The following is a 14,694-nucleotide window of genomic DNA, read 5'->3' as shown; positions in this document are numbered from 1 at the left end:
CCCTAAACTAATACACAGGCCAGACCCCAAAATAAATACAAATCTGTCCACCTAAACTGATCGAGACTCCAGACCAAACACCCCAAACTATTACAGACCCCCTAAATAAATACACAAGACCCCCCTAAATAAATACAAACACAAGACCCCCTAAAATTATTACAGAACCCACACTCCGGCTTCATTGAGATCTAACCAGTGCCGGATTATCAAATATTCTGGATTACTGGATGATAATTAGGGACTTGCTGTTTCTGCCGTGTATCTGACGTGGTGCCAATCACTGATCCACCACATCGCCCGGAGGGTTCTGGTTTTGCCTCTAAATTTTTAGTTTTGCTGTTTTTTTGCAGATACTTCAACCCAAAAAGAAAGTGACCTGGAGCTGAGCACCTGCGAGACCGTCCTGGACAAGAAGCTGGACAAGGTCATCGAGTGGATTAGTAAAGTGGAAGGCAAACTGACGGAGGCGATCACAATCTGCTCCTCCCGGCAGGACAAGACGCGCGGCGCCTGATTCCGGAACGTCTTAGCGCTTTCTCTGCTTAACGCGTTTTCTGTCTGCCGTGATAAGGCCCCATTCACATTACGTTTAGGCCTGCCGTCAGAGGTGTATGTTGGAAGACCCCCGACGTAAACCTCAGACGAAAGGCCTAAATGGATTCCAATATATAGCATACAGTGGGATAACTCCTGAAGTCACTGTCCATATATGGACAGTGATGTCAGGACCTCCCTGAGGTATCCAGGTGACGGGTGCCATACAGTATATGTTATAAAACAATTACCATGTGGTATGCGTTGTTTTTTTTTTGTGGGTTCCCTCCGGATGGAATAGCGCAGACCTCTCTAATCTACTACACTATTCCATCCTTCAAAAAAAAGGTATAGCAGCTCGACGGAGGCCAAGTGGACACGCTTTTGGTTTCCGTCTGGATAATGGATCCCTATGAACGCATTTATCTTGTACGTCAGGAGATTTCTTAACATACGCGATAAACGTAGGGCGATAACGTGATGTGAATGGGGCCTAACGCACAGCAGCCTCATTATCCAGACTGGCCTTGTTGCCTGTAGCAACCAATCAGGGCACAGCTTTCATTTTTCCAGAGCAGTGTAAAGAAATGTAAGATGCGCTCTGATTGGTTGCTACGGGTAACATGGTCTGTTCACATTAGTGTCATGACTTCCAGGTCCACAGCTTTGAGGGATTTATGTGAAAATGGATCCCCCTGACGTATAATCGTTGTCAGGTTTACGTTTCTTAGACGGCAAGAAGAGCGCAGCTATTGTGACCATCAAATCGTAATAGAACAGAGACTGGCGCTGATGTGAACAGAACCGTAGGCGGTTTTGATAAATGAGGCTCCGTTAAAGCCGTTCTAGCATTAATATAGAAAATAAAAACGGGCCTAAAAAGGGCGAGGCTTATGCGAATGTGTCGTTTCTGGGCGTTCTTGTACGCCGATTGCAGCTGACACCCAGCTTTTCTACAGTCCTGAATGTCTAGTTAATATAAATGCAGTAATGAGTGTATCACTGCTGAACGTGGGAGACTTGTCATTCGGGACACTAGGAAAGCTGGATAATACGTAATAATCTTCATTGTGCTGTGCGGCTCCGCTGCGGGGGTCATAAACTTATGCAATAAAATAAAAATAATAATGAAAATCGCTGTCTGTGTGTAGTCATTGTACAGGGAGTGTCAGATCCTCTTCTCTGACTGTTTGATAATCCAGAATATCTGATAATCCGGCCACAACCGCAACGTCCGAATACAATAAACACAACATAATAACATCAACCATAAAGCTAAAGGACACAAAGGTAGTTATGGTACAGAGTTATCACTGTGTTATGTGTGGTGTTACATAGGACTGCAGGTAACACTACTACATTATCTGTACTCAGAGAGTTATCACTGTGTTATCTGTGGTGTTACATAGGACTGCAGGTAACACTACTACATTATCTGTAATCAGAGAGTTATCACTGTTATCTGTGGTGTTACATAGGACTGCAGGTAACACTACTACATTATCTGTACTCAGAGAGTTATCACTGTGTTATCTGTGGTGTTACATAGGACTGCAGGTAACATCTACTACATTATCTGTAATCAGAGAGTTATCACTGTGTTATCTGTGGTGTTACATAGGACTGCAGGTAACATCTACTACATTATCTGTAATCAGAGAGTTATCACTGTTATCTGTGGTGTTACATAGGACTGCAGGTAACACTACTACATTATCTGTACCCAGAGAGTTATCCCTGTGTTATCTGTGGTGTTACATAGGACTGCAGGTAACATCTACTACATTATCTGTACTCAGAGAGTTATCACTATTATCTGTGGTGTTACATAGGACTGCAGGTAACACTACTACATTATCTGTACCCAGAGAGTTATCACTGTGTTATCTGTGGTGTTACATAGGACTGCAGGTAACACTACTACATTATCTGTAATCAGAGAGTTATCACTATTATCTGTGGTGTTACATAGGACTGCAGGTAACACTACTACATTATCTGTACTCAGAGAGTTATCACTGTTATCTGTGGTGTTACATAGGACTGCAGGTAACATCTACTACATTATCTGTAATCAGAGAGTTATCTCTGTGTTATCTGTGGTGTTACATAGGACTGCAGGTAACATCTACTACATTATCTGTACTCCGTGTTATCACTGTGTTATCTGTGGTGTTACATAGGACTGCAGGTAACATCTACTACATTATCTGTACTCAGAGAGTTATCACTGTGTTATCTGTGGTGTTACATAGGACTGCAGGTAACATATACTACATTATCTGTACTCAGTGTTATCACTGTTATCTGTGGTGTTACATAGGACTGCAGGTAACATCTACGACATTATCTGTACTCAGAGAGTTATCTGTGGTGTTACATAGGACTGCAGGTAACATCTACATTATCTAATCAGAGAGTTATCACTGTATTATCTGTGGTGTTACATAGGACTGCAGGTAACATCTACATTATCTAATCAGAGAGTTATCACTGTGGTATCTGTGGTGTTACATAGGACTGCAGGTAACACTACTACATTATCTGTACTCAGAGAGTTATCTGTGGTATTACATAGGACTGCAGGTAACATCTACTACATTATCTAATCAGAGAGTTATCACTGTGTTATCTGTGGTGTTGCATAGGACTGCAGGTCACATCTTCTACATTATCTGTACTCAAAAAGTTAGCACTGTTACCTGTGGCATTCCTCCCAACTATCAAAAATTGCAAAGAGGGACAACCAAAATGGAACTCGTAGCGTAGCCAATTTTTTCTATTTTAAGCCACGCCTCTAACCCGGCCCAATTCCCGCCTACTCACCCGGTTCCGCCCCCACACAGTATCATGTTCCCATAGTTCCTGCCAACAATATTCCCCATAAAACCCCCACACAGTATAATGCCCACTTAGCTGCCCCTAGTACCAGTGCCCACATATAAAGTGGTAGTGCCCACTTAGTGCCAGTGTCCATGTATATAGCGCCATAGTGTCTCCTGTAAATAATGCCCATATAGTACCATAGTGCCCATGTAGATAGTGCCACATTCCCCCTGTAAATAGCGATACCTCCCCTGTATATAGTGCCATTGGGCTCCCTCTAGGAGCAGAACCCCCAGCCAGAGCATCGGCAACTCTCTGGCTGGGGATTCCGCTCCTGGAGGAGCCATTGATGTCACTGTCCATATATGGACAGTGACGTCAAAGGCTTTCCTAAGACAGGAGTCCCCTGCCAGAGAGCTTGTATTGCTTTGGCCGGGGACTCCATAGTTGAAAGTCCGACATCACTGTCAATATATGGACAGTGACGTCAAGGGCTTCCCTGGGCTCAGTGCTTAAAGTAACGCTGTGCTTGGGGAGTCCTCGAGGAGCGGACAGTGAATGTTGAAGCAGGGAGCTGAGGGTTCCTTTCCTCAGCATTGGATTCAACTGTATCTGCATCCTGAGGACGCAGATACAGTTCACAGCGGGACATACCACCGGTCGGGACAGCAGGACACCGCCCAGAATCCAGGACTGTCCCGCAGAATCCCGGAGAGTTATTACTGTGTATTTTCTGTGGTGTTACATAGGACTGCAGGTAACATCCACTACATTATCTGTACTCCGAGAGTTATCACTGTGTTATCTGTAGTGTTACATAGGACTGCAGGTAACATCTACTACATTATCTGTACTCAGAGAGTTATCACTGTGTTATCTGTGGTGTTACATAGGACTGCAGGTAACATCTACTACATTATCTGTACTCAGGGAGTTATCACTGTGTTATCTGTGGTGTTACATAGGACTGCAGGTAACATCCACTACATTATCTGTACTCCGAGAGTTATCACTGTGTTATCTGTGGTGTTACATAGGACTGCAGGTAATACTACTACATTATCTGTACTCAGAGCTATCACTGTGTTATCTGTGGTGTTACATAGGACTGCAGGTAACATGTACATGATTTATTACAATACACAAAACATGACCATTTCAGCTCTGCTACATTTGTCTATTAGGAAAAAAGTTTGTTATTTTCTCAGTGTGGACGTCTCTGGTGTCAGCATTAGATAAGGTTGGAGAAGATATGGCGGGACGCTGGGGATGTGGTTGGTTTTTCACAGTCAGGATCTGTACATGGACGGACCAGCGGCAGCGCGGACACTACGCGGACGACCGTCGATGACCATGAGCTGCGCAGTTCATATACTGAGCGTTCTGATATTTGCCGGTAAGTGACAGATTATTGACACGTGACACATAAGAATACAGAGCAGATAACACAGATCACACGTATGTAGCGTGTACAGGAGACATTCACACGGATATGTTCACATCACATGTATGTAGCCTGCAAAACCTCAGGAGACAGAAACACAGAATTATATATGCAGAAAAAGATGGAGGGGCTCATGCCGCCTGCGCTGTCCTGTTATTCATGTAAGGGTGTGTATACTTTTACATTCAATTTCACAAGTTATTTCAATGCATCTAGAATAAAAAAATTAAGCAATTTCGCAAATCGTCTTTATTTAGAATCTCCTGTTCTGTGTATACAGCTCCTATGCATCGCCATGGTTACAGACTACAATCAAACCCGATGTAGTCCTGATCCCACAGTCATGTCCCTCCACTCCGTCTGCCTTTTCTTTTACTCTGCGGAATTTCAAGAAGAGAGGGCAGATGGAAGGAGCATGACTGCAGGATCAGACTACACAGGGTTTGTTTGTAGTCTGTTACCATGGAGACAGACAGGTCAGATTAGTAGCTCTATGCACAAAACGGTGGATTTTTAATTGAGACTATTTGCAAAGTTGTTACATTTTCTATTTTTAGATGTTCTGAGACAATAAAAAAACACACAAAATTGAATGCAAAAGTATACACACCTTCCAAAGCCAATATCCTGAATTCTTTACGCATCTTACTTGTTTTTCAGTCCCCCTCCTCCCCACCTCCGCAGACGCCTCTGGGATCTCTTCCCGCCTACCCCCCCACATACTCCTGAATACCTCATTACAGGTGGTCAACCCTCCCGTGAGAATGGACATTCTGTCAGTGCGCTGGGAGCACGAAGGGCGCCCCCTGGTGGAATATAAAGATGGCAACCTGACATTTCACAGCCCTTCGGCCATGATGTCTTTGGAGCAGCTCAGACTGGGAAACATCTCTCTGGTTAAGACGAATCTCACCCTGAGCGACGCTGGAAATTATACGTGTGTGGTCCAGTATGGTGGCGTGCGGCAAATCGCTGCCTACGCCCTCATTATAGAACGTAAGAACGTCCGCCTGATCTCTGTTATGCGGGGCAGCGGTCATGGCGGCCATATTGGTTGTCAGACGGCTTATAAGATCAGAAACTATTGTATATTGTGCTTGCTCTGGGGTTGCCATGGAAATGCCAACATGGACTTCCTGTCATGTGACCTCAGCCTTGCAGCTTTAAGTCACATGATAGGAAGCCCATTCACAGAGGTGTTACTGTAACCATGGATACCTCACTATCATTTCTATGTCATAGAATCGATATTGTTACATTCATTTTTCTTTTTAAAGGGACCTTCCACCATAGAAACCTCCATTCAGCAGGGGAGCAGGTCATGTGACCATTTTGGGGACTTTTCCTGTTTTTTAAGGAGTCAGACGGGCGGGGGTACAGAAATTAAATTTTGAGCCCCACTTAAGACATGAAGATGTCCGCCGTTCATTTGGATTCTTTAAGTCTTAGTTTAGACCAATGATTCCTAACCTCCATTTTTTTTCCCCAGCCAACAGGATCCGCCTCTTGAACCGGACCCCTCCCCCGCGGAAGGCCGGTAAGACCTCGATCTGGATTAGGGCCGATTGGGCTGGATGTAGAAGTTGATGGGGCTGTTTAAGGGTTACACCCCTCCTAAAATTTGTCCTATAATAGAGGGGGGTCCTCCAGAGACTAGGACTGCCCTCCCTTAAGAGGAACTAACAGCGCTCCATTAGGATCAATGGAGAATTCAAAAATTCTTCAACTTTTTGAAGTTTTTCAAATAGTAGATTTGTGATCAGGGTTTGTAGTGCGGTTCTATGCGGGGGAGCTGATTATGAACATTCGAAAAACACCCAAACATGGCGAGTGAAGGGCTTGGTATCTAACGTACCACAAGCTGATATCGCGCCCGCTCTAGGGCCTGTGGTTTGGAGATTAGGAGGTTCTAGTATAAGAACGTGATCTTACAAATTCCTTCAGCATTTTTTAATTATTGGCATAATGGCCGTGTCCGGGTCTTTTTTTTATTACGGCCTGATCTTCTTATTGAATGGTAAGTCACATATCTACTAAAGAAATCGCTTTAACAGAGTTTGCCAGATGTAGCAGAGCTGAGTTTGACATTCGGCTCAGCTATTTTTTGCTTTCAATCTCACCAGTTCCTTTCTCTCCTCCAGCTGTTACCTTGGTCAGATCAACCAAAAAAAGCACTTTCCTACTGGTCAATGGCAATGAGTCGGTGACGGCCCGGCTGGGAGAGGACGTTATCCTACCGTGCACCTTCAAGATCAATGGTACGGTGGAGATGTCAAAGCTGAGTGTTCATTGGTCAAAAGACGGGGAGACGAAGTATTTCTCAAACAAGACGTGTTGTGACTTCCTGGGTCATGATATTTCAGAAGATGATTTTGAGAATGGCAGCGCACCCCTCCAACTGGTCAACGTCCAAGAAAAAGACTATGGGATGTATACGTGCTCCATAAAGTACGAGAAGATGGAGGGAAACTGGACCACCCAATTTCACATCCCAGAAATCCAAGGTAGGAAATAATTTTCAGTCTTTGAGAACTTTTACCTGTTTGTAATTCTTCCTATCACCAATAGGGGGAGCTCACTGCATATGGATTATTGAGAAGCTGTATAAATCCCTATGCAGTGAGCTCCCCCTGGTGGTGGCTGCAGGTAGACAGAATTTTAACCTGAAAAACTATGCTCGGGTTCACAATGGGCCATAAAATCATAGACCGTCCATATAATGGCGGACAGGGGAGCATTGTGTTGTCTCCGTGAACACCAGCATGCTTGGAAACCCCCTTTAAATATCTGATTTCCCCTGTATGGGCATCAACCAGCGTTCAAGCTTCTAGCTGATGGACCTTCCATCTTGGACGTCTTAAAGAAGTAAGTTCCAATCCGAATATTTAGATTTTCCCAAAACCAAGCCGTTACCCCTTCGTGACCTCCTTGACTTACTGGTAAGATAATTAACCGAATCTGATAGATGGACCTCCCAACAAGGTTGGGTCTGAGATGATAGTAGTGGTAGTAGTCATAGTGGCGGTTTTTATTCCCACAATATAGATCCGATATTCTCATACGTCAATGATTTAGAAGACAGAGGTCGCCATCAAAAGAGAGGCCTTTGGCCACTGCCCATTTTCCCAGCCACTGATATGGCCCCGACACGTAATCGCCCCCAATTATACAACCAACTCTGGGACATTTTTCTATTTAGTGCCGGGTTGTTGACCTTGACGATCCTCCATATTTATTTCTTCTCTCTCTGTGCAGTTGATCACGGGATCCAGACGACGGCGGTGGCGGCGGCGGTAGCAGCAGCAACAACAGTGGCCCCGGCCGCAATAACAGTGGCCCCGGGGACTGGTGATTCAGTAGTCCCAAAATCCATGCCTCAATACAGAGTACTGAAGATCGGCCTGGTCTCAGGGGCTTTGGCTCTCACCGCGCTTCTGGCTGTTTTTGTGTATTTTTGCTTTGAAGGTTGAAATCTTTTTAAAAAGCCTTATCATGGGACTTCTTAGGAAAAATCGGACTGGTCGGTGTCACCCAATGGTCACGTTATCACCGGGCCGTCAGTCTACAGTCTCCGAGACTTTCAACATCATATTTAAAGGGATTGTTCAGAATTAGAATAACACGGTGGGTGTCTTTCAGAAACAGCGCCACACCTCAGCATGGTTGTGTCGGGTATTACACTTCAATGGAGCTCAACTGTATGTGACAGAGCTGCAATACCACACACGACCTGTGGACAGGTGTGGTGCTGTTTCGGGAATAAAGCAGCCATGTCCCTTCTGATCTTGTACAACCCGTTTAATCTCTTCTTCGATACATGGCCGGGGGCAAATCAGAGGACGGAAGAAGAAAAGAATGGAAGTCGGGGGCGGCCATGTTGCCTTTTTAATCATCTCCTTGGCCCGTAAATGATCCAATGCAGAATTTAACCCTTTATTTGCTTACACATAAATATATCGGTATTGACTTTTATAATGAATTGCCTCCTCTTCGGCCCCATGAACACGACCGCGATTACGGGCACAGCCGGCCCCTGACAGCCACCCGCATTTGCAGGCCGTGCTCCCATATAAAGTATAGACATGGCCTATCTTTTGCGGAGCCTTTCTATGGCACGGACACCTTCCTGTAAATATACGGGAATGTGTCCGTCAGCCATAGAAACTAACGGGTCCGTAATTACGGATGAATTCTACGGTCGTGTGTGCATGGGGCCTTACTCTGTGTCTTGTCCCAATCATCTTAAAGGGCCAGTGTCCAGTTTAATGTACAGAAGACGTAATCATTGTATAATAAAACGTTCTTTAATTCTCTAATACACTTTGTTTCAATTCCTGCCCATTTTCAAGATCTCTGCTTGCTGTAAGTTAATGAGAACATTGTTTGTAGAGACCTAACACTTTTCACCACTGCGGATATGTTGCATTGTATCCACTCGAGACTATCTATTTCGCTCCTCTCCTGATAGTTTGCTACAATGTTTCAGTCTAGAGTCCAGGATGTTGAGTCCCTAAACTAAACATAGTTGTAACAAACCCTCAGCTGTGAGAAGTTTTAGGTCTGTACAAGTTTTCAGGCACTGGATGTCTTTAATGTTCTTGGCTATAGCCCCCCTCCCCCCCTGTATTCCATGTTTCTAATAAGAGGGGGCGGGGCATTGACAACCTTTTCATTTTTATAAGGAGGAGTCTGGTTGTCATCACTGCGCAGTGGAACAGGATTTACTGTAGGATCTTGTGTGGGGATCTGGTGAATGTCTGATCACAATGTCAGAGGGGCGTTATTCATTAGACTGGAGTCTCCCTTTAGGTTTTTCCAATAGGACATCTGCAGTACCGGGGCGATCGATCCGCTCAGCCGTATAATCCTGCAGAATCCTGACACAAGCAAACAATGGCGATCTTCAGCGATAACACGGGACCGGGTGACACTTATGAAGTCATATTCACATAATCCAAATCTAACAAAACACAGAGGGAAAGGGTTAATGTCTGCAGAAATATATATATATATATATATATCTCCTAGTATCACATGACCGGATTAGATACACAGCTAAGCAGACAGTATCACACAAGACAGGATTAGATACACAGCTCAGCAGACAGTATCACACATGATAGGATTAGATACACAGCTCAGCAGACAGTATCACACATGATAGGATTAGATACACGGCTCAGCAGACAGTATCACACATAACAGGATTAGATACACAGCTCAGCAGGCAGTATCACACATGATAGGATTAGATACACGGCTCAGCAGACAGTATCACACATAACAGGATTAGATACACAGCTCAGCAGGCAGTATCACACATGATAGGATTAGATACACGGCTCAGCAGACAGTATCACACATGATAGGATTAGATACACGGCTCAGCAGACAGTATCACACATGACAGGATTAGATACACAGCTCAGCAGACAGTACCATACATTTGTAGGATTAGATACACGGCTCAACAGACAGTATCACACATGATAGGATTAGATACACGGCTCAGCAGACAGTATCACACATGATAGGATTAGATACACGGCTCAGCAGACAGTATCACACATGATAGGATTAGATACACGGCTCAGCAGACAGTATCACACATGACAGGATTAGATACACAGCTCAGCAGACAGTACCATACATTTGTAGGATTAGATACACGGCTCAACAGACAGTATCACACATGATAGGATTAGATACACGGCTCAGCAGACAGTATCACACATGATAGGATTAGATACACGGCTCAGCAGACAGTACCATACATTTGTAGGATTAGATACATGGCTCAACAGACAGTATCACACATGATAGGATTAGATACACAGTCAGCAGGCAGTATCACACATAACAGGATTAGATCCACAGCTCAGCAGACAGTATCACACATGATAGGCTTAGATACACAGCTCAGCAGACAGTATCACACATGATAGGATTAGATACAGTGACTCAGCAGACAGTATCACACATGATAGGATTAGATACACAGCTCAGCAGACAGTATCACACATGATAGGATTAGATACACAGCTCAGCAGACAATATCACACATGATAGGATTAGATACACAGCTCAGCAGACAGTATCACACATGATAGGATTAGATACATGGCTCAGCAGACAGTATGACACATGATGGGATTAGATACACAGCTCATCAGACAGTATCACACATGATAGGATTAGATACACAGCTCAGCAGACAGTATCACACATGATAGGATTAGATACACAGCTCAGCAGACAATATCACACATGATAGGATTAGATACACAGCTCAGCAGACAGTATCACACATGATAGGATTAGATACATGGCTCAGCAGACAGTATGACACATGATGGGATTAGATACACAGCTCATCAGACAGTATCACACATGATAGGATTAGATACACAGCTCAGCAGACAGTATCACACATGATAGGATTAGATACACAGCTCAGCAGACAGTATCACACATGATAGGATTAGATACACAGCTCAGCAGACAATATCACACATGATAGGATTAGATACACGGCTCAACAGACAGTATCACACATGATAGGATTAGATACACAGCTCAGCAGACAGTATCACACATGATAGGATTAGATACACAGCTCAGCAGACAGTATCACACATGATAGGATTAGATACACAGCTCAGCAGACAGTATCACACATGATAGGATTAGATACACGGCTCAGCAGACTGTATCACACATGACAAGATTAGATACACGGCTCAGCAGACAGTATCACACATGACAGGATTAGATACACAGCGCAGCAGACAGTATCACACATGACAGGATTAGATACACAGCTCAGCAGACAATATCACACATGATAGGATTAGATACACGGCTCAGCAGACAGTATCACACATGATAGGATTAGATACACAGCTCAGCAGACAGTATCACACATGATAGGATTAGATACACAGCTCAGCAGACAATATCACACATGATAGGATTAGATACACGGCTCAACAGACAGTATCACACATGATAGGATTAGATACACAGCTCAACAGACAGTATCACACATGATAGGATTAGATACACAGCTCAGCAGACAGTATCACACATGATAGGATTAGATACACGGCTCAGCAGACAGTATCACACATGATAGGATTAGATACACAGCTCAGCAGACAGTATCACACATGACAGGATTAGATACACAGCGCAGCAGACAGTATCACACATGACAGGATTAGATACACAGCTCAGCAGACAGTATCACACATGATAGGATTAGATACACAGCAGACATGACTTACCAGGAGAAGCTTCCACGGCCACATTCTCGTAGGAGTGACACAGACTGTCTGAATGTGAAGGGTATTTGGTAATGGCGGATCTCCGGGTCTTGTCTGCGCTGCTGGGGGTTTGGTACAATGTTGACTTACTCTCCTCATTCTCCATGTCATCATTTGCCACATCAGATTCAGATTTATTTTGAAGAATTTCCCTACAACACAGACAATCATTACCCCAAAAACCCAAATCTGATTACATCCACATCAAAGCATCAACCACCATCAGGGACTAGGAGGAAATAGGCGCTTATGTGGGAGGGGCCAATACAACTTTTTTATTTCTGAAAAATGCATCATGGGACTTTCAGATGTGCCAGGGACAGGGGTCCGTCTTCAAGGATCAATCCTATTTTTGTTTGTAAAGTGTTACTGATCATTTCGGCTTTCAGCGGAGTTACCCTTTAATTGTATTTCAACCCCGGACAGGCATCTGTGTGGACATATCTAAAGTATAACAGGCATTCTCACTGGTCAGCACGGACGGCTTTTCTGAGGCCTTGGGCTGTCTATAGAAAGCCATCAACTCCAACAATTCTGATAACGGGGCTGAGAGACGACAACGTTTTTAGTTTAATCCTCCTATGTGCTATGATCTTGGCATCTAATGGGTTAAAGGGGTTCCCTGCTTTAGTCAATCCTACAAGAATAAGGTGATCACGGGTTGTTGAGCCCCCTAGCGATCAGCTGTGATCTGTGGGGAAACCGGACAGTAAGTGGTTAGTTTCCCTGCAGCGCCACCACAGGTGGAATTAAGTATTACACAGTGTCCATTCATATCTATGTGATGTCTCTGTAAGGCCAGATTCACACGAACGAGTGCAAACTCGGACCCAAAAAACTGCAGTTTTTCACTTCCGAGTTGCACCTGTGCGGGTCCCGTTTACGGATCTCCATAGACTTGAGTCTACGGGGATCCATAAAAAATAAGGACATGTTCTATTTTTCAACGGACTCTTCACACAGTCCGTTGAAACAATTGCCGTGTGAATGGAACGGCCCCACTGAAATACATGTGTCAGTGTAACGGCCGTTGTTTTAACATCCGTCACACGAACGTATGCTATGGTTGCCTAAATTCAGCCTAATACAGGACAGATCCTCCAGAGAGAGAGACTTGTCTCATTGTAGAAAGAAGGCTCCTCTCTATCAACTCAGGCCCATTTGGCAAATGAGAAATCCACTTTAAATGGCTGAGATCAGAACTTTCCCCAATTCCAGCTGTCGCCCAGGAAGTGCGAGTGTCAGGCACAGCGCAGCAGCATTGCCTGCAGGAGCATTTGGACATAATGTATCAGTTTGTCCAAATGCCTTAACTTCCATCACATCAGGACATTTATGGGTGTCCCAACGGACAAAACATTTCTATAGTGAATATCTGTGGTGGTGACCCCCGGGATTTACTCATGAATATAATTGAGATCTCCGAATCATTTGGAATTTTAAATAAAATTTGCTTCTCACACATAAACGTGGTCTTTACTCAACACGGGAACTGCAGGAAAAGAGAAATATGTTAATTGATATGGAAATAATGTAAGGAAAAGGCCCATCAGGGGCAACGATCCTAGTGACCTCCGGGCTGCAGCCCCCTCCCATAGGAAATTACAGCGTCATATTCCAGTGTGTAGATACCTGTATACCACCCCCTAGTGGTCACCAAGGTAAGGCTGTCCAGCAGTTGTGAAACCACAACTCCCAGCACACCCCACACAGCAGCTGGGAGTTGTAGTTTGACACACGCGGGGAAGCCACAGACCTCCGTCTTATACCCTATACAGGACTGAGCGACCTCATCAGTTACATAACAGAGAGAGGAGCGACTTAGAGGATTAAATGAGATGGAAATCCCACAAGAAACAAGTAATAAGAAGGAGCCGGAACGTACGGGTCTCATTATAAGCCTCTGACATCTCACACTAATGCGCAGAAAGTCGTATAAGACGGACGCACGGCGTAACCGACACGGCTGGTCACAAAATAGCGCTGCCAGCATGGTGACAAGACTGGTCGTGAACAAATGGAGGGGGAGGGGTGATAATGGGGGGAGGGGATCACACGTAGCAAATGCAGTATAGAATTGTAAATTATATTCCTTGTAATAATTTAAGGAAAAATTTAGCTAAAATGTTTTCCCGTCTCTAAGATGAGGGCGGCTTTCCGATATAAACTCTATATATGGTTTATAGTTGGCTAGAAAAATAAATTTGATTAATTTAGATACAAATTATTAGAAAGTGTCAACTCACTGTCCAGAACCCCGACTGAGATATTCACGTAATCCCGAGCTTCATCTGCAAAAGTGAAATATTATAACATCATCCCATACATAGTAATACAGCAACTGCACTGATCTTACAGTAGAGGGTCCATAGTGTGACTGCTCTTACAGTAGAGGCTCCATAGTGTGACTGATCTTACAGTAGAGGCTCCATAGTGTGACTGATCTTACAGTAGAGGGTCCATAGTGTGACTGCTCTTACAGTAGAGGCTCCATAGTGTGACTGATCTTACAGTAGAGGGTCCATAGTGTGACTGATCTTACAGTAGAGGTTCCATAGTGTG

At 44.2% G+C, this 14,694-nt stretch overlaps 1 protein-coding gene and 1 long non-coding RNA gene across 2 annotated transcripts; one reads left to right on the top strand and one right to left on the bottom strand.

The window, feature by feature from the left end:
- The first annotated feature begins 6,715 nt into the window (after positions 1-6,715).
- On the top strand, positions 6,716-9,125 carry LOC142656544 (uncharacterized). Its single transcript, XM_075831474.1, has 3 exons — positions 6,716-6,824; positions 6,949-7,311; positions 8,063-9,125. Exons 1-3 carry the CDS (start codon positions 6,773-6,775, stop codon positions 8,275-8,277), a joined length of 630 nt encoding a protein of 209 aa, XP_075687589.1. The 5' UTR covers positions 6,716-6,772; the 3' UTR covers positions 8,278-9,125.
- On the bottom strand, positions 8,995-14,428 carry LOC142656545 (uncharacterized). The gene is made up of 3 exons (XR_012849714.1): positions 14,379-14,428; positions 12,094-12,284; positions 8,995-9,767 (listed from the first exon to the last, which is right to left on the bottom strand). It is a non-coding gene; the product is annotated as an uncharacterized LOC142656545 (long non-coding RNA).
- Positions 14,429-14,694: the final 266 nt, after the last annotated feature.

The sequence above is a fragment of the Rhinoderma darwinii genome, chromosome 6, assembly GCF_050947455.1.
Source record: "Rhinoderma darwinii isolate aRhiDar2 chromosome 6, aRhiDar2.hap1, whole genome shotgun sequence".
In the NCBI taxonomy this organism is placed as follows: Eukaryota; Metazoa; Chordata; class Amphibia; order Anura; family Rhinodermatidae; genus Rhinoderma; species Rhinoderma darwinii.
Note: the sequence above shows the minus strand (reverse complement) of the source record. Positions and strands in the feature narration are given on the sequence as shown.